Raw genomic sequence first — 22,861 nt, 5'->3', positions numbered from 1 at the left:
GGTTATATCTACTAATGGATATTACACTCTGTGGGTTATATCTACTAATGGATGGTACACTCTGTGGGTTATATCTACTAATGGATGGTACACTCTGGGTTATATCTACTAATAGATGGTACACTCTGTGGGTTATATCTACTAATGGATGGTACACTCTGTGGGTTATATCTACTAATGGATAGTACACTCTGTGGGTTATATCTGCTAATGGATGGTACACTCTGTGGGTTATATCTACTAATGGATGGTACACTCTGTGGGTTATATCTACTAATGGATGGTACACTCTGTGGGTTATATCTACTAATGGATGGTACACTCTGTGGGTTATATCTACTAATGGATGGTACACTCTGTGGGTTATATCTACTAATGGATGGTACACTCTGTGGGTTATATCTACTAATGGATGGTACCCTCTGTGGGTTATATCTACTAATGGATGGTACATACTGTGGGTTATATCTACTAATGGATGGTACACTCTGTGGGTTATATCTACTAATGAATGGTACACTCTGTGGGTTATATCTACTAATGGATAGTACACTCTGTGGGTTATATCTACTAATGGATGGTACACTCTGTGGGTTATATCTACTAATGGATAGTACACTCTGTGGGTTATATCTACTAATGGATAGTACACTCTGTGGGTTATATCTACTAATGGATAGTACACTCTGTGGATTATATCTACTAATGGATATTACACTCTGTGGGTTATATCTACTAATGGATGGTACACTCTGTGGGTTATATCTACTAATGGATGGTACACTCTGTGGGTTATATCTACTAATGGTTGGTACTCTGTGGGTTATATCTGCTAATGGATGGTACACTCTGTGGGTTATATCTACTAATGGATAGTACACTCTGTGGGTTATATCTACTAATGGATGGTACACTCTGTGGGTTATATCTACTAATGGATAGTACACTCTGTGGGTTATATCTACTAATAGATGGTACACTCTGTGGGTTATATCTACTAATGGATGGTACACTCTGTGGGTTATATCTACTAATGGATGGTACACTCTGTGGGTTATATCTACTAATGGATGGTACACTCTGTGGGTTATATCTACTAATGGATATTACACTCTGTGGGTTATATCGACTAATGGATGGTACACTCTGTGGGTTATATCTACTAATGGATGGTACACTCTGTGGGTTATATCTACTAATGGATGGTACACTCTGTGGGTTATATCTACTAATGGATGGTACACTCTGTGGGTTATATCTACTAATGGATGGTACACTCTGTGGGTTATATCTACTAATAGATGGTACACTCTGTGGGTTATATCTACTAATGGATGGTACACTCTGTGGGTTATATCTGCTAATGGATGGTACACTCTGTGGGTTATATCTACTAATGGATGGTACACTCTGTGGGTTATATCTACTAATGGATGTTACACTCTGTGGGTTATATCTACTAATGGATGGTACACTCTGTGGGTTATATCTACTAATGGATGGTACCCTCTGTGGGTTATATCTACTAATGGATGGTACACTCTGTGGGTTATATCTGCTAATGGATGGTACACTCTGTGGGTTATATCTACTAATGGATAGTACACTCTGTGGGTTATATCTACTAATGGATGGTACACTCTGTGGGTTATATCGACTAATGGATGGTACTCTGTGGGTTATATCTACTAATGGATGGTACACTCTGTGGGTTATATCTACTAATGGATAGTACACTCTGTGGGTTATATCTACTAATAGATGGTACACTCTGTGGGTTATATCTACTAATGGATGGTACACTCTGTGGGTTATATCTACTAATGGATGGTACACTCTGTGGGTTATATCTACTAATGGATGGTACACTCTGTGGGTTATATCTACTAATGGATATTACACTCTGTGGGTTATATCGACTAATGGATGGTACACTCTGTGGGTTATATCTACTAATGGATGGTACACTCTGTGGGTTATATCTACTAATGGATGGTACACTCTGTGGGTTATATCTACTAATGGATGGTACACTCTGTGGGTTATATCTACTAATGGATGGTACACTCTGTGGGTTATATCTACTAATAGATGGTACACTCTGTGGGTTATATCTACTAATGGATGGTACACTCTGTGGGTTATATCTGCTAATGGATGGTACACTCTGTGGGTTATATCTACTAATGGATGGTACACTCTGTGGGTTATATCTACTAATGGATGTTACACTCTGTGGGTTATATCTACTAATGGATGGTACACTCTGTGGGTTATATCTACTAATGGATGGTACCCTCTGTGGGTTATATCTACTAATGGATGGTACCCTCTGTGGGTTATATCTACTAATGGATGGTACACTCTGTGGGTTATATCTGCTAATGGATGGTACACTCTGTGGGTTATATCTACTAATGGATGGTACTCTCTGTGGGTTATATCTACTAATGGATAGTACACTCTGTGGGTTATATCTACTAATGGATGGTACACTCTGTGGGTTATATCTACTAATGGATAGTACACTCTGTGGGTTATATCTACTAATGGATGGTACACTCTGTGGGTTATATCTACTAATGGATGGTACACTCTGTGGGTTATATCTACTAATGGATGGTACACTCTGTGGGTTATATCTACTAATGGATGGTACCCTCTGTGGGTTATATCTACTAATGGATGGTACATACTGTGGGTTATATCTACTAATGGATAGTACACTCTGTGGGTTATATCTACTAATGGATGGCACACTCTGTGGGTTATATCTACTAATGGATGGTACCCTCTGTGGGTTATATCTACTAATGGATGGTACACTCTGTGTGTTATATCTACTAATGGATGGCACACTCTGTGGGTTATATCTACTAATGGATGGTACACTCTGTGTGTTATATCTACTAATGGATGGTACACTCTGTGGGTTATATCTACTAATGGATGGTACACTCTGTGGGTTATATCTACTAACGGATGGTACACTCTGTGGGTTATATCTACTAATGGATGGTACACTCTGTGTGTTATATCTACTAATGGATGGTACACTCTGTGGGTTATATCTACTAATGGATGGTACACTCTGTGGGTTATATCTGCTAACGGATGGTACACTCTGTGGGTTATATCTACTAATGGATATTACACTCTGTGGATTATATCTACTAATGGATATTACACTCTGTGGGTTATATCTACTAATGGATAGTACACTCTGTGGGTTATATCTACTAATGGATATTACACTCTGTGGGTTATATCTACTAATGGATATTACACTCTGTGGGTTATATCTACTAATGGATGGTACACTCTGTGGGTTAGATCTACTAATGGATGGTACACTCTGTGGGTTATATCTACTAATGGATGGTACCCTCTGTGGGTTATATCTACTAATGGATGGTACACTCTGTGGGTTATATCTACTAATGGATATTACACTCTGTGGGTTATATCTACTAATGGATAGTACACTCTGTGGGTTATATCTGCTAATGGATGGTACACTCTGTGGGTTATATCTACTAATGGATGGTACACTCTGTGGGTTATATCTACTAATGGATATTACACTCTGTGGGTTATATCTACTAATGGATAGTACACTCTGTGGGTTATATCTACTAATGGATGGTACACTCTGTGGGTTATATCTACTAATGGATGTTACACTCTGTGGGTTATATCTGCTAATGGATGGTACACTCTGTGGGTTATATCTACTAATGGATATTACACTCTGTGGGTTATATCTACTAATGGATATTACACTCTGTGGGTTATATCAACTAATGGATGGTACACTCTGTGGGTTATATCTACTAATGGATGGTACACTCTGTGGGTTATATCTACTAATGGATGGTACACTCTGTGGGTTATATCTACTCATGGATAGTACACTCTGTGGGTTATATCTACTAATGAATGGTACACTCTGTGGGTTAAATCTACTAATGGATATTACACTCTGTGGGTTATATCTACTAATGGATAGTACACTCTGTGGGTTATATCTGCTAATGGATGGTACACTCTGTGGGTTATATCTACTAATGGATGGTACACTCTGTGGGTTATATCTACTAATGGATATTACACTCTGTGGGTTATATCTACTAATGGATAGTACACTCTGTGGGTTATATCTACTAATGGATATTACACTCTGTGGGTTATATCTACTAATGGATATTACACTCTGTGGGTTATATCTACTAATGGATGGTACACTCTGTGGGTTAGATCTACTAATGGATGGTACACTCTGTGGGTTATATCTACTAATGGATATTACACTCTGTGGGTTATATCTACTAATGGATAGTACACTCTGTGGGTTATATCTGCTAATGGATGGTACACTCTGTGGGTTATATCTACTAATGGATATTACACTCTGTGGGTTATATCTACTAATGGATATTACACTCTGTGGGTTATATCAACTAATGGATGGTACACTCTGTGGGTTATATCTACTAATGGATGGTACACTCTGTGGGTTATATCTACTAATGGATGGTACACTCTGTGGGTTATATCTACTAATGGATGGTACACTCTGTGGGTTATATCTACTAATGGATGGTACACTCTGTGGATTATATCTACTAATAGATGGTACACTCTGTGGGTTATATCTACTAATGGATGTTACACTCTGTGGATTATATCTACTAATGGATGGTACACTCTGTGGGTTATATCTACTAATGGATGGTACACTCTGTGGGTGATATCTACTAATGGTTGGTACACTCTTTCGGTTATATCTAATATTCATGAATATTACACTCTGTGGGTTATATCTACTCATGGATGGTACACTCTGTGGGTTATATCTACTAATGAATGGTACACTCTGTGGGTTATATCTACTAATGGATGGTACACTCTGTGGGTTATATCTACTTATAGATGGTACTCTGTGGGTTATATCTACTAATGGATAGTACACTCTCTGGGTTATATCTACTCATGGATGGTACACTCTGTGGGTTATATCTACTAATGAATGGTACACTCTGTGGGTTATATCTACTAATGGATGGTACTCTCTGTGGGTTATATCTACTTATAGATGGTACTCTGTGGGTTATATCTACTAATGGATAGTACACTCTCTGGGTTATATCTACTAATGGATGTTACACTCTGTGGGTTATATCTACTCATGGATGGTACACTCTGTGTGTCATATATACTAATGGTTGGTACACTCTTTCGGTTATATCTACTACTCATGGATGGTACACTCTGTGGGTTATATCTACTAATGGATGGTACACTCTGTGGGTTATATCTACTAATGGATGGTACACTCTGTGGGTTATATCTACTAATGGATGGTACACTCTGTGGGTTATATATACTAATGGTTGGTACACTCTTTCGGTTATATCTAATATTCATGAATATTACACTCTGTGGGTTATATCTACTAAGGGATGGTACCCTCTGTGGGTTAAATCTACTAATGGATGGTACACTCTGTGGTTATATCTACTATTCATGGATGGTACACTCTGTGGGTTATATCTACTAATGGATGGTACACTCTGTGGGTTATATCTACTAATGGTTGGTACACTCTTTCGGTTATATCTAATATTCATGAATATTACACTCTGTGGGTTATATCTACTAAGGGATGGTACCCTCTGTGGGTTAAATCTACTAATGGATGGTACACTCTGTGGTTATATCTACTCATGGATGGTACACTCTGTGGTTATATCTACTAATGGTTGGTACACTCTTTCGGTTATATCTAATATTCATGAATATTACACTCTGTGGGTTATATCTACTAAGGGATGGTACCCTCTGTGGGTTAAATCTACTAATGGATGGTACACTCTGTGGTTATATCTACTCATGGATGGTACACTCTGTGGTTATATCTACTAATGGTTGGTACACTCTTTCGGTTATATCTAATATTCATGAATATTACACTCTGTGGGTTATATCTACTAAGGGATGGTACCCTCTGTGGGTTAAATCTACTAATGGATGGTACACTCTGTGGTTATATCTACTCATGGATGGTACCCTCTGTGGGTTATATCTACTAATGGTTGGTACACTCTTTCGGTTATATCTAATATTCATGAATATTACACTCTGTGGGTTACATCTACTCATGGATGGTACACTCTGTGGGTTATATCTACTAATGGATGTTACACTCTGTGGGTTATATCTACTAATGGATGGTACACTCTGTGGGTTATATCTACTAATGGATGGTACCCTCTGTGGGTTATATCTACTAATGGATGGTACACTCTGTGGGTTATATCTGCTAATGGATGGTACACTCTGTGGGTTATATCTACTAATGGATAGTACACTCTGTGGGTTATATCTACTAATGGATGGTACACTCTGTGGGTTATATCGACTAATGGATGGTACTCTGTGGGTTATATCTACTAATGGATGGTACACTCTGTGGGTTATATCTACTAATGGATAGTACACTCTGTGGGTTATATCTACTAATAGATGGTACACTCTGTGGGTTATATCTACTAATGGATGGTACACTCTGTGGGTTATATCTACTAATGGATGGTACACTCTGTGGGTTATATCTACTAATGGATGGTACACTCTGTGGGTTATATCTACTAATGGATATTACACTCTGTGGGTTATATCGACTAATGGATGGTACACTCTGTGGGTTATATCTACTAATGGATGGTACACTCTGTGGGTTATATCTACTAATGGATGGTACACTCTGTGGGTTATATCTACTAATGGATGGTACACTCTGTGGGTTATATCTACTAATGGATGGTACACTCTGTGGGTTATATCTACTAATAGATGGTACACTCTGTGGGTTATATCTACTAATGGATGGTACACTCTGTGGGTTATATCTGCTAATGGATGGTACACTCTGTGGGTTATATCTACTAATGGATGGTACACTCTGTGGGTTATATCTACTAATGGATGTTACACTCTGTGGGTTATATCTACTAATGGATGGTACACTCTGTGGGTTATATCTACTAATGGATGGTACCCTCTGTGGGTTATATCTACTAATGGATGGTACCCTCTGTGGGTTATATCTACTAATGGATGGTACACTCTGTGGGTTATATCTGCTAATGGATGGTACACTCTGTGGGTTATATCTACTAATGGATGGTACTCTCTGTGGGTTATATCTACTAATGGATAGTACACTCTGTGGGTTATATCTACTAATGGATGGTACACTCTGTGGGTTATATCTACTAATGGATAGTACACTCTGTGGGTTATATCTACTAATGGATGGTACACTCTGTGGGTTATATCTACTAATGGATGGTACACTCTGTGGGTTATATCTACTAATGGATGGTACACTCTGTGGGTTATATCTACTAATGGATGGTACCCTCTGTGGGTTATATCTACTAATGGATGGTACATACTGTGGGTTATATCTACTAATGGATAGTACACTCTGTGGGTTATATCTACTAATGGATGGCACACTCTGTGGGTTATATCTACTAATGGATGGTACCCTCTGTGGGTTATATCTACTAATGGATGGTACACTCTGTGTGTTATATCTACTAATGGATGGCACACTCTGTGGGTTATATCTACTAATGGATGGTACACTCTGTGTGTTATATCTACTAATGGATGGTACACTCTGTGGGTTATATCTACTAATGGATGGTACACTCTGTGGGTTATATCTACTAACGGATGGTACACTCTGTGGGTTATATCTACTAATGGATGGTACACTCTGTGTGTTATATCTACTAATGGATGGTACACTCTGTGGGTTATATCTACTAATGGATGGTACACTCTGTGGGTTATATCTGCTAACGGATGGTACACTCTGTGGGTTATATCTACTAATGGATATTACACTCTGTGGATTATATCTACTAATGGATATTACACTCTGTGGGTTATATCTACTAATGGATAGTACACTCTGTGGGTTATATCTACTAATGGATATTACACTCTGTGGGTTATATCTACTAATGGATATTACACTCTGTGGGTTATATCTACTAATGGATGGTACACTCTGTGGGTTAGATCTACTAATGGATGGTACACTCTGTGGGTTATATCTACTAATGGATGGTACCCTCTGTGGGTTATATCTACTAATGGATGGTACACTCTGTGGGTTATATCTACTAATGGATATTACACTCTGTGGGTTATATCTACTAATGGATAGTACACTCTGTGGGTTATATCTGCTAATGGATGGTACACTCTGTGGGTTATATCTACTAATGGATGGTACACTCTGTGGGTTATATCTACTAATGGATATTACACTCTGTGGGTTATATCTACTAATGGATAGTACACTCTGTGGGTTATATCTACTAATGGATGGTACACTCTGTGGGTTATATCTACTAATGGATGTTACACTCTGTGGGTTATATCTGCTAATGGATGGTACACTCTGTGGGTTATATCTACTAATGGATATTACACTCTGTGGGTTATATCTACTAATGGATATTACACTCTGTGGGTTATATCAACTAATGGATGGTACACTCTGTGGGTTATATCTACTAATGGATGGTACACTCTGTGGGTTATATCTACTAATGGATGGTACACTCTGTGGGTTATATCTACTCATGGATAGTACACTCTGTGGGTTATATCTACTAATGAATGGTACACTCTGTGGGTTAAATCTACTAATGGATATTACACTCTGTGGGTTATATCTACTAATGGATAGTACACTCTGTGGGTTATATCTGCTAATGGATGGTACACTCTGTGGGTTATATCTACTAATGGATGGTACACTCTGTGGGTTATATCTACTAATGGATATTACACTCTGTGGGTTATATCTACTAATGGATAGTACACTCTGTGGGTTATATCTACTAATGGATATTACACTCTGTGGGTTATATCTACTAATGGATATTACACTCTGTGGGTTATATCTACTAATGGATGGTACACTCTGTGGGTTAGATCTACTAATGGATGGTACACTCTGTGGGTTATATCTACTAATGGATATTACACTCTGTGGGTTATATCTACTAATGGATAGTACACTCTGTGGGTTATATCTGCTAATGGATGGTACACTCTGTGGGTTATATCTACTAATGGATATTACACTCTGTGGGTTATATCTACTAATGGATATTACACTCTGTGGGTTATATCAACTAATGGATGGTACACTCTGTGGGTTATATCTACTAATGGATGGTACACTCTGTGGGTTATATCTACTAATGGATGGTACACTCTGTGGGTTATATCTACTAATGGATGGTACACTCTGTGGGTTATATCTACTAATGGATGGTACACTCTGTGGATTATATCTACTAATAGATGGTACACTCTGTGGGTTATATCTACTAATGGATGTTACACTCTGTGGATTATATCTACTAATGGATGGTACACTCTGTGGGTTATATCTACTAATGGATGGTACACTCTGTGGGTTATATCTACTAATGGTTGGTACACTCTTTCGGTTATATCTAATATTCATGAATATTACACTCTGTGGGTTATATCTACTCATGGATGGTACACTCTGTGGGTTATATCTACTAATGAATGGTACACTCTGTGGGTTATATCTACTAATGGATGGTACACTCTGTGGGTTATATCTACTTATAGATGGTACTCTGTGGGTTATATCTACTAATGGATAGTACACTCTCTGGGTTATATCTACTCATGGATGGTACACTCTGTGGGTTATATCTACTAATGAATGGTACACTCTGTGGGTTATATCTACTAATGGATGGTACTCTCTGTGGGTTATATCTACTTATAGATGGTACTCTGTGGGTTATATCTACTAATGGATAGTACACTCTCTGGGTTATATCTACTAATGGATGTTACACTCTGTGGGTTATATCTACTCATGGATGGTACACTCTGTGTGTCATATATACTAATGGTTGGTACACTCTTTCGGTTATATCTACTACTCATGGATGGTACACTCTGTGGGTTATATCTACTAATGGATGGTACACTCTGTGGGTTATATCTACTAATGGATGGTACACTCTGTGGGTTATATCTACTAATGGATGGTACACTCTGTGGGTTATATATACTAATGGTTGGTACACTCTTTCGGTTATATCTAATATTCATGAATATTACACTCTGTGGGTTATATCTACTAAGGGATGGTACCCTCTGTGGGTTAAATCTACTAATGGATGGTACACTCTGTGGTTATATCTACTATTCATGGATGGTACACTCTGTGGGTTATATCTACTAATGGATGGTACACTCTGTGGGTTATATCTACTAATGGTTGGTACACTCTTTCGGTTATATCTAATATTCATGAATATTACACTCTGTGGGTTATATCTACTAAGGGATGGTACCCTCTGTGGGTTAAATCTACTAATGGATGGTACACTCTGTGGTTATATCTACTCATGGATGGTACACTCTGTGGTTATATCTACTAATGGTTGGTACACTCTTTCGGTTATATCTAATATTCATGAATATTACACTCTGTGGGTTATATCTACTAAGGGATGGTACCCTCTGTGGGTTAAATCTACTAATGGATGGTACACTCTGTGGTTATATCTACTCATGGATGGTACACTCTGTGGTTATATCTACTAATGGTTGGTACACTCTTTCGGTTATATCTAATATTCATGAATATTACACTCTGTGGGTTATATCTACTAAGGGATGGTACCCTCTGTGGGTTAAATCTACTAATGGATGGTACACTCTGTGGTTATATCTACTCATGGATGGTACCCTCTGTGGGTTATATCTACTAATGGTTGGTACACTCTTTCGGTTATATCTAATATTCATGAATATTACACTCTGTGGGTTACATCTACTCATGGATGGTACACTCTGTGGGTTATATCTACTAATGGATGTTACACTCTGTGGGTTATATCTACTAATGGATGGTACACTCTGTGGGTTATATCTACTAATGGATGGTACCCTCTGTGGGTTATATCTACTAATGGATGGTACACTCTGTGGGTTATATCTGCTAATGGATGGTACACTCTGTGGGTTATATCTACTAATGGATAGTACACTCTGTGGGTTATATCTACTAATGGATGGTACACTCTGTGGGTTATATCGACTAATGGATGGTACTCTGTGGGTTATATCTACTAATGGATGGTACACTCTGTGGGTTATATCTACTAATGGATAGTACACTCTGTGGGTTATATCTACTAATAGATGGTACACTCTGTGGGTTATATCTACTAATGGATGGTACACTCTGTGGGTTATATCTACTAATGGATGGTACACTCTGTGGGTTATATCTACTAATGGATGGTACACTCTGTGGGTTATATCTACTAATGGATATTACACTCTGTGGGTTATATCGACTAATGGATGGTACACTCTGTGGGTTATATCTACTAATGGATGGTACACTCTGTGGGTTATATCTACTAATGGATGGTACACTCTGTGGGTTATATCTACTAATGGATGGTACACTCTGTGGGTTATATCTACTAATGGATGGTACACTCTGTGGGTTATATCTACTAATAGATGGTACACTCTGTGGGTTATATCTACTAATGGATGGTACACTCTGTGGGTTATATCTGCTAATGGATGGTACACTCTGTGGGTTATATCTACTAATGGATAGTACCCTCTGTGGGTTATATCTACTAATGGATGTTACACTCTGTGGGTTATATCTACTAATGGATGGTACACTCTGTGGGTTATATCTACTAATGGATGGTACCCTCTGTGGGTTATATCTACTAATGGATGGTACCCTCTGTGGGTTATATCTACTAATGGATGGTACACTCTGTGGGTTATATCTGCTAATGGATGGTACACTCTGTGGGTTATATCTACTAATGGATGGTACTCTCTGTGGGTTATATCTACTAATGGATAGTGCACTCTGTGGGTTATATCTACTAATGGATGGTACACTCTGTGGGTTATATCTACTAATGGATAGTACACTCTGTGGGTTATATCTACTAATGGATGGTACACTCTGTGGGTTATATCTACTAATGGATGGTACCCTCTGTGGGTTATATCTACTAATGGATGGTACACTCTGTGGGTTATATCTACTAATGGATGGTACCCTCTGTGGGTTATATCTACTAATGGATGGTACATACTGTGGGTTATATCTACTAATGGATAGTACACTCTGTGGGTTATATCTACTAATGGATGGCACACTCTGTGGGTTATATCTACTAATGGATGGTACCCTCTGTGGGTTATATCTACTAATGGATGGTACACTCTGTGTGTTATATCTACTAATGGATGGCACACTCTGTGGGTTATATCTACTAATGGATGGTACACTCTGTGTGTTATATCTACTAATGGATGGTACACTCTGTGGGTTATATCTACTAATGGATGGTACACTCTGTGGGTTATATCTACTAACGGATGGTACACTCTGTGGGTTATATCTACTAATGGATGGTACACTCTGTGTGTTATATCTACTAATGGATGGTACACTCTGTGGGTTATATCTACTAATGGATGGTACACTCTGTGGGTTATATCTGCTAACGGATGGTACACTCTGTGGGTTATATCTACTAATGGATATTACACTCTGTGGATTATATCTACTAATGGATATTACACTCTGTGGGTTATATCTACTAATGGATAGTACACTCTGTGGGTTATATCTACTAATGGATATTACACTCTGTGGGTTATATCTACTAATGGATATTACACTCTGTGGGTTATATCTACTAATGGATGGTACACTCTGTGGGTTAGATCTACTAATGGATGGTACACTCTGTGGGTTATATCTACTAATGGATGGTACCCTCTGTGGGTTATATCTACTAATGGATGGTACACTCTGTGGGTTATATCTACTAATGGATATTACACTCTGTGGGTTATATCTACTAATGGATAGTACACTCTGTGGGTTATATCTGCTAATGGATGGTACACTCTGTGGGTTATATCTACTAATGGATGGTACACTCTGTGGGTTATATCTACTAATGGATATTACACTCTGTGGGTTATATCTACTAATGGATAGTACACTCTGTGGGTTATATCTACTAATGGATGGTACACTCTGTGGGTTATATCTACTAATGGATGTTACACTCTGTGGGTTATATCTGCTAATGGATGGTACACTCTGTGGGTTATATCTACTAATGGATATTACACTCTGTGGGTTATATCTACTAATGGATATTACACTCTGTGGGTTATATCAACTAATGGATGGTACACTCTGTGGGTTATATCTACTAATGGATGGTACACTCTGTGGGTTATATCTACTAATGGATGGTACACTCTGTGGGTTATATCTACTAACGGATGGTACACTCTGTGGGTTATATCTACTCATGGATAGTACACTCTGTGGGTTATATCTACTAATGAATGGTACACTCTGTGGGTTAAATCTACTAATGGATATTACACTCTGTGGGTTATATCTACTAATGGATAGTACACTCTGTGGGTTATATCTGCTAATGGATGGTACACTCTGTGGGTTATATCTACTAATGGATGGTACACTCTGTGGGTTATATCTACTAATGGATATTACACTCTGTGGGTTATATCTACTAATGGATAGTACACTCTGTGGGTTATATCTACTAATGGATATTACACTCTGTGGGTTATATCTACTAATGGATATTACACTCTGTGGGTTATATCTACTAATGGATGGTACACTCTGTGGGTTAGATCTACTAATGGATGGTACACTCTGTGGGTTATATCTACTAATGGATATTACACTCTGTGGGTTATATCTACTAATGGATAGTACACTCTGTGGGTTATATCTGCTAATGGATGGTACACTCTGTGGGTTATATCTACTAATGGATATTACACTCTGTGGGTTATATCTACTAATGGATATTACACTCTGTGGGTTATATCAACTAATGGATGGTACACTCTGTGGGTTATATCTACTAATGGATGGTACACTCTGTGGGTTATATCTACTAATGGATGGTACACTCTGTGGGTTATATCTACTAATGGATGGTACACTCTGTGGGTTATATCTACTAATGGATGGTACACTCTGTGGGTTAAATCTACTAATGGATGGTACACTCTGTGGGTTATATCTACTAATGGATGGTACACTCTGTGGGTTATATCTACTAATGGATGGTACACTCTGTGGGTTATATCTACTAATGGATGGTACACTCTGTGGATTATATCTACTAATAGATGGTACACTCTGTGGGTTATATCTACTAATGGATGTTACACTCTGTGGATTATATCTACTAATGGATGGTACACTCTGTGGGTTATATCTACTAATGGATGGTACACTCTGTGGGTTATATCTACTAATGGATAGTACACTCTTTCGGTTATATCTAATATTCATGAATATTACACTCTGTGGGTTATATCTACTCATGGATGGTACACTCTGTGGGTTATATCTACTAATGAATGGTACACTCTGTGGGTTATATCTACTAATGGATGGTACACTCTGTGGGTTATATCTACTTATAGATGGTACTCTGTGGGTTATATCTACTAATGGATAGTACACTCTCTGGGTTATATCTACTCATGGATGGTACACTCTGTGGGTTATATCTACTAATGAATGGTACACTCTGTGGGTTATATCTACTAATGTATGGTACTCTCTGTGGGTTATATCTACTTATAGATGGTACTCTGTGGGTTATATCTACTAATGGATAGTACACTCTCTGGGTTATATCTACTAATGGATGTTACACTCTGTGGGTTATATCTACTCATGGATGGTACACTCTGTGTGTCATATATACTAATGGTTGGTACACTCTTTCGGTTATATCTACTACTCATGGATGGTACACTCTGTGGGTTATATCTACTAATGGATGGTACACTCTGTGGGTTATATCTACTAATGGATGGTACACTCTGTGGGTTATATCTACTAATGGATGGTACACTCTGTGGGTTATATATACTAATGGTTGGTACACTCTTTCGGTTATATCTAATATTCATGAATATTACACTCTGTGGGTTATATCTACTAAGGGATGGTACCCTCTGTGGGTTAAATCTACTAATGGATGGTACACTCTGTGGTTATATCTACTATTCATGGATGGTACACTCTGTGGGTTATATCTACTAATGGATGGTACACTCTGTGGGTTATATCTACTAATGGTTGGTACACTCTTTCGGTTATATCTAATATTCATGAATATTACACTCTGTGGGTTATATCTACTAAGGGATGGTACCCTCTGTGGGTTAAATCTACTAATGGATGGTACACTCTGTGGTTATATCTACTCATGGATGGTACACTCTGTGGTTATATCTACTAATGGTTGGTACACTCTTTCGGTTATATCTAATATTCATGAATATTACACTCTGTGGGTTATATCTACTAAGGGATGGTACCCTCTGTGGGTTAAATCTACTAATGGATGGTACACTCTGTGGTTATATCTACTCATGGATGGTACACTCTGTGGTTATATCTACTAATGGTTGGTACACTCTTTCGGTTATATCTAATATTCATGAATATTACACTCTGTGGGTTATATCTACTAAGGGATGGTACCCTCTGTGGGTTAAATCTACTAATGGATGGTACACTCTGTGGTTATATCTACTCATGGATGGTACCCTCTGTGGGTTATATCTACTAATGGTTGGTACACTCTTTCGGTTATATCTAATATTCATGAATATTACACTCTGTGGGTTACATCTACTCATGGATGGTACACTCTGTGGGTTATATATAGTAATGGATGGTACACTCTGTGGGTTATATCTACTAATGGATAGTACTCTCTCTGGGTTATATCTACTAATGGATAGTACACTCTCTGGGTTATATCTACTCATGGATGGTACACTCTGTGGGTTATATATACTAATGGATAGTACACTCTGTGGGTTATATATACTAATGGATGGTACACTCTGTGGTTATATCTACTATTCATGGATGGTACACTCTGTGGGTTATATCTACTAATCACGGATAGTAGAGTCTCCAGGTGGAATCTATTAATCATGGATGGTAGACTCTGCAGGTGACATCTACTAATCATGGATGATAGACTCTACGGGTGATATTATAGATGGGTGCAGAACCCATAGACCCATAATATGATATATGCTTTTCTCACCTTCCTGTAAATGATCCCAGTGATAGCGCTTCTTAAACGCATTCCCGTGACGAAGCTGTATTGGAAATGTTGGTGGAGTATCAAAGTTTGGGCTATAGAGGAGAGGAACATCAAGACCGCAATACAGAATCCCCACCAGGCGGGAGCTTGGCCATCCTTGATGAACATGATGAGAATGCTAGAACAGACAGGGTGTAAATGGTAATGAAGACAGTATAAACACTGCTCCAATGATCACTAATGTGATCTAATCGGCCCCATAGATGTTGTGAGAGTTACACACCTTAGTAACTGGGGGTTCACAAAAGCAAAGAGGTCTTGAAACAGCTTGAAGAAGGAACCGATTAAAAAGTAAGGTCCAAATGTCTTCACCAGAACTTTTATGAAGGACGGCTCTTTGTTCTTTTTGCTGTTCTCGATCAGAACATCAGACTCGGTGGGCTTCTCATCCACATGGTTTAGCTCTATGTCCTGAGTCTTAATGAACGTCACTTCACTTGTCCTGCAATATAAAAGAGCCATGGGAGATTTTGTAGTTCTGCCTTCTGTGCTGATCCACAGGAAGGAAACATGGACGATAGTCAGAGGACCCATCTCAGTATAAGCTATTCCCAATACTAGATGAGTGGTGTCCTCATATGTGACACTTAAAAAAATAGCTTTTATGATGATGCTACCATATTACTTGAATACATATGGGGCTCGAAAAGGAAGTTTTTTTAAACACCCTAGAAGGATTGATATATGAGCTTTTATGTTGAGAGCTTAGATATTTGCGAGAACCTTAGCCAAGACTTGGTTGCTCATGGAGGTTGACCCACCACAGTGTGGTCACGTGATATATAATGTACCTTAGCTTGTTCTTCTCATTTTCCCATTCTTTAATCAGTTTGGAAACAACTATTTTTGAGGTATCATCTTCATTTAAAGTCCAGAGGTCTTTGTCTTCCAGAGGTCTTTTGTAGCCCAAAATGGCCATCCTAAGAGGGTAGAAAATGTCAAGTCAATCAGAAATTGACATAATATCAAGGCCTTTAGTGGTGAGTATGAGATATGAAAGGCTGCAGCACTTGGGTGGGAGATGGTCATCAACACAAGGCTGTCTTCGTGAGTGGTACTCACTGATGGGCATCGAGAGATCTCAAGAGCTTGTTAAAAGTCAGTAGAAAGTTTAAAAGTTGTTAATTAGTCAGTAATGAGCTGGGGAAGGTTTTGAGGTTGTCAATCACTTACTGATGGTCATGAGAAGGTCTCAAAGGCTTCCTGATGAACAGGGAAGGTCTACAGTCTGTCACTCACTGATGGGCATGGGAAGGTCTCAGGGTTGTCAAACACTGATTGGAAGGCCTAAAGATTAGTAACTCATTGATAGGCACAGAAATGCCTCAAGGCTATCACTCATGGGTGAACAGGGAAGGTCTCAATAACTCACTGATGAGCAAGGGAAGATCTCAGGGCTGTCAATCACTCACTGATGGGTGGGAGAAGGTCTCAAAACACTGACTGATAAGCAAGGGATGGTCTAAAGGCTTTTCAGTCACTCAGTGATGGTCAGGGTATGGATTCAAGATTGTTCATGGGCATCCAGGGAGATTTCTAGGAAGCCCTCAAAAGGAAATAGCCTTTGGCCAGAAATGACTGCTCTGGATCTTCTGCCCACCTAGACTTGTTGAGGGTAACACTTACTTGGTGAACCACCAAAACGTTAATCTTGATAGAAATCCAGCGTCCGACTCTGGGCTGGGATTCTGCAGAAGAGATTTTAATGTCATTCATTATAGGGCAAATTGTAGATCAGTAGATTATATAGACGTAGTGGTGTGTATTGACTCACGCTGTCCGATCTGACGGGAGAGAAGAATGGTGGTGCCTCCTTGAAACAGGAGAGAATAAGCTCCACCACAAGCAGCGAAAAATAAATAAAGAATGTGGTGAAGCGGAATCGATCTGTTACGCCCTAAACACAAGAAGGAGACAAATATCGGTCCTGGGATCATTCATAGTGTAGGTCTCTGGGTGACCACAACTCCATCAACTCCTCATTACCTCATTGACTGAAGACAAGACTTTGGAGCGGAATGGGATAATGGCAGACAGTGTAGCTAGAAACCAGAATATTATCAGCACCCCTGAAGACTGGACGCCCCGCAGCCTCTCGTATTGGATAAGTATAGTCGCCGTGATCTGAAAAAATGCAGAACGTCAAAATAGGCCTTCTAACAATCACATGTCTAGGTCTACTCCACCAGCCACATCAATATCTACACCCTGCATGGCATGAACAGTCAGAAATGAGTGTAAACATTGACGCGGATGGTGATCCATGAGAATTTCCCATCTACGGATCACTCCGAGAGACGTTTCTCTGTCTATACCGATCACACCGGGAGACGTTCCCCCGTCAATACTTATCACTTCGGGAGATGTTCCTCATCTATACCGATCACTCTGGGAGTCCTTTCTCCGTCTATACAGACGTTCCTTGTCTATACTGATCACTTCGGGAGATGTTCTCCGTCTATACTGATCACTCCAGGAGACTTCCCTCATCTATACTGATCACTCTGGGAGACATTTCTCCGTCTATACCGATCACTCCAGGAGACGTTCCCCGTCTATACTTATCACTTCGGCAGATGTTCCCTGTCTATACCGATCACTCCGGGAGACGTTCCCCATCTATACCGATCACTTCGGGAGACTTTCTCCGTCTATACTTATCACGTAGGCAGATGTTCCCTGTCTATACTGATCACTCCGGGAGACATTACCCATCTCTACTGATTACTCTGGGAGACTTTCCCCGTCTATACGATCACTCCGGGAGATTTTCCCCATCTATACCGATCACTCCAGGAGACGTTCTCCATCTATTCCGATCACTCCGGGAGATGTTCTCCGTCTGTACCAATCACTCCGGAAGACGTTCACCGTCTATATAAATCACTCTGGAAGACGTTCCCCTTCTATACTGATCACTCCGGGGACATTTCCCGTCTATACCGATCACTCCAGGAGACATTACCTGTCTATATAATTCACTCCGGCAGACGTTCCCCATCTATACCGATACCCATAGCATAAAAACCTGGATACAAACCATAGTTATTCCGACGATCAGCGGTGTGACGAAGTACACCGGGGGAGGGGGCTGATTCTGGATCAGAGTATGGAAAGAGTAGAACAGGTCAGCCCAGCAGACGCACCACAGCAGTACTCCGAAGAGCTGCAGAGCAGAAAGCAATGTGTTACCCAACAGTAAAAACCATGAGTGATACATCGACGGCTCTCGCCCTCCTACCGTCTTGGCTTTGCTCAGCATGGACAGCACGATGTATCCCCTCCGGTTATACTTTAAATAAATAATATAGAATGGCAGCGAGACCCAGAGGTAGATGACAGGGGTCCAGGCGACCACCGTGTTCTGGAAGCATGGCGTCAGGTCCGGTCGCTCCGTGTACAATGTCAGGTTAGAGTCCTGAAAAAACAAAACAGTGACTGTAGTGGGGTCCCTGACCCACCAGAACTTACTACCATGGGTCTACATACAGGATCCATGAATAGCTGACAGCCTCATTGCTGATAGTTTCCATATAATACCAGAATTCTAGTATAACTGAAATGTCACAAATAAGATCCATTATTAGCAGTTAACCTTGTTGATTGCTTCCATATACTACCAGAATTCTAGTATAATTTAAATGTGACTGTGATGACACAGCATTGTATCTTAATTAACCAGAGGTCTATTTTCAGTAATCCAGGAGGAATCTATCGGTATATGTAGACTATTGAATTTATGTGTTTGTTCTTTGGTTGGGCAAAAAAACACAGATTTTTGTTCGTATAAGCCTGTAATATTGACTTTTAAGTTGATATTTGATGTAACATATTATGCTGTTATCCTGAATGAATGAGATGCAGGGTAACTGAACAATGATGTTTGCTGATATGCTGATTAAACATTATCCAGGTCAGCTAGTTTGTTGATTTGCAACACAGAGAAGTAAAAACTATTCAAATTCATAAAATAGTCAAACAATGCGAGTTAATTTCAACACATCTTCCTCTTGACCTCTGGATGCTGGCTTAAAGGACAACAGTTGTGAGCTATATAATTGGGATATGCCTCTAACAATATTCATCTAGACAGCCCAGAGATCCAAAGAACCAGAGACTCCAAAACCACAGTCAGTCAGGAACACTCTACAGGATAGCTGCCAGATCATGGCTCCATCATGAAGGGACACGGATTTGACATTCTACAGGATGCCAGCTTAGGGGACCATGGCCCCAGCTGGAAGAATACAGATCTGCTCCATTCACCATCAGTGAACCATGGATACGGTTGGGATAGTCAGGATTTGGAGTCACTGGTCGTTTCGGATAAGCCAGTTTGGGACCATCCGGTCATCTGGCCCCATGGAGACGTTCAGAGAAGCCAGGTTGGAACCCTCCGGTCACCTGGCCCCATGGAGACGTTCGGACTGTCATCTTCCTACGCTTGTCGCTACCTTCTCTCTGTGCATGCCACAGGTGGGGTAGTCATCAAGTAACAGCTGCCATTATCCTGGCGAGTCAGCGTGGAGACTCTGTAATGTGCACCATTTTGGGTACTGTGCTGGGACTGTTCTATGTGTTATCTGCCTGTTTTTGAATAAGTAAAGTGTTGCCACACTGTTTTACCCTCACTGTGTTGTCTGAGTAGCATTGGATAGCAGGTGTTCAGTGGGATGACCCCTGGTACATGCGGTTTCAGGTTAGTGGACTAGAGCACCCGCTGACCCCGTGTCTCCACAGTGACAAATAAGATCCATTATTAGCAGTTGACCTTCTTATTGATGGTTTCCATATAGCAAGAGGAGACAATTCTAGTAAAAGGAAACTGAAAGTGGAACAATGAGATCCATCAACAGCATCAAAACTGCTTGTTGATAGTTTCCATATAATACCAGAATTCTAGTATAACTAAAACGTGACAAATAAGATCCATTATTATCAGTTAACCTGCTTGTTGATAGTCTCCATATGGCAAGAGCAGACCATCCTAGTAAAAGGAAACTGAAAGTGACACAGTGAGATCTGTCAACCTGCTTGCTGATAGTTTTCCTTTAGTAACACTCTTTTTTATGTAAAATTAGCAAAATGAGGAATAAGGTGATAAATATGGAGCAGAGAGAAGACGGATTTTATATCTTCCCGGTAATAATAATGTCAGGTCGCTCCGGTGTCTCTGGACGATACCGCGCCCTGGTTTCCAGCAGATCTCACATTACCACCGACTGCCCTCATTAAAGGCAATGAAGCGGCTGAGCCAAGGGCTGATGAATACCCGGATTGTTTCCTAATATAAAGCAGACCTGGGCGCCATTCCTCTCCGCCAGGCCGCCGCAGACTCTTCAGGGAAACTCTAAAAGCATTTTCTTTTCACAATTTCTAAGACTTCTGAGCAGATGGGAGGTGCGGAGCAAGAAACATGCCTGCGGGCTGAATACTGAACCTAAAGAATTTCAGAAAAAGACAGATACAAAAGCTAAAACAACTCCCTGACAGGTTCTCAGTTAACTCATTCTGCAAATTTATTAATGAAACCCAAATGCAAAAATCCATTAAGTAAAAATAATAAATAATTAACCCCTTCCTCCTGAAAGTGCCTCTATCCTATTTATAAGGAGGGGGGAGAGGACATTTATGGGGAAGTGAAATTAATATGGGCTTTACAAAATGAAGCTTTGTATGAACAGTTCTCTAGTCCGGCACTCAAGGAGCATTGACTTTTGCCTTTTGTTGATCTCATCCTGTTTTTTAAATAATATGCAAAAGGAAAAAAGAGGAACAAACAAGAAAAAAAAAGACATAAAAAAGAGCGGAGGACAATGGAGAAGTGTCGTTACAGTCTCACCATGCAAATCACGGCTTATTATAAGCCTCACGTTCCAGAGCTATAGGCCCGTCATACGCGACGTCTCCAGAGGGGGCGCCGTGTTAATGGAATTAGTGGTTCTTTAGGATAAAGACTTCAAAAGTAAATTCTCCTCCCGCCTACCACCTAACAATATCCTGGCACGAGGCCGAACCTGCGAGACGTGTCTGAATGAGCTCATAGACGAGTGGCAGAAAGCCCAAATGTAATAATAGTGACTGATGACGGTAATGTAATAGTCAGCCCGTAATGTAGAGCAGAGGCCCGGGCTCCCGGAGAGCGATACATCTGGATAACTACGCTCTTGTGAAAATGTCCTACACGACAGCTCAATGTTATATATTGTTACTGCTGTTACTGGAGAGAATCCTTCACAAGTACTGGAGTGATGAGCTGTAAACATATCTCATCCTCTTATTGCTACAAATTAATTTAATTGGTTATATAGCTTTATTATTTCTCTAACCAAACCCATATGCACTTCTCTTACTGTAAAGAATCCTTTCCAAACCTAAGAGTCACACAGCATGATACTTTATGGTGGAAACATATCTCGCCATTATAGTGTTGGGAGCGTTAAGAATACATTTTGTTGGTTTCAACTCTTTCAACATCTACATTTCCACTGCTCTTACTGTAAAGAATCCATGATACATTATGCAGA

General features: G+C 39.7%; 1 protein-coding gene across 1 annotated transcript in view; it reads right to left on the bottom strand.

Moving 5' to 3' along the window:
• ABCC3 (ATP binding cassette subfamily C member 3) overlaps positions 1–22,861 on the bottom strand; it is a 145,350-nt gene that overhangs the window by 96,157 nt on the left and 26,332 nt on the right. The window contains exons 2-9 of the mRNA XM_077254749.1: positions 19,576–19,752; positions 19,375–19,500; positions 18,321–18,458; positions 18,109–18,231; positions 17,961–18,022; positions 17,126–17,254; positions 16,558–16,776; positions 16,275–16,452 (exon numbers count right to left, since the gene is read on the bottom strand). Of these exons, the coding sequence (XP_077110864.1) occupies positions 16,275–16,452; positions 16,558–16,776; positions 17,126–17,254; positions 17,961–18,022; positions 18,109–18,231; positions 18,321–18,458; positions 19,375–19,500; positions 19,576–19,752 (1,152 nt within the window). The remainder of the gene's footprint in view (positions 1–16,274; positions 16,453–16,557; positions 16,777–17,125; positions 17,255–17,960; positions 18,023–18,108; positions 18,232–18,320; positions 18,459–19,374; positions 19,501–19,575; positions 19,753–22,861) is intronic.

The sequence above is a fragment of the Ranitomeya variabilis genome, chromosome 4 (genome assembly GCF_051348905.1).
Source record: "Ranitomeya variabilis isolate aRanVar5 chromosome 4, aRanVar5.hap1, whole genome shotgun sequence".
Classification (NCBI taxonomy): Eukaryota; Metazoa; Chordata; class Amphibia; order Anura; family Dendrobatidae; genus Ranitomeya; species Ranitomeya variabilis.
Note: the sequence above shows the minus strand (reverse complement) of the source record. Positions and strands in the feature narration are given on the sequence as shown.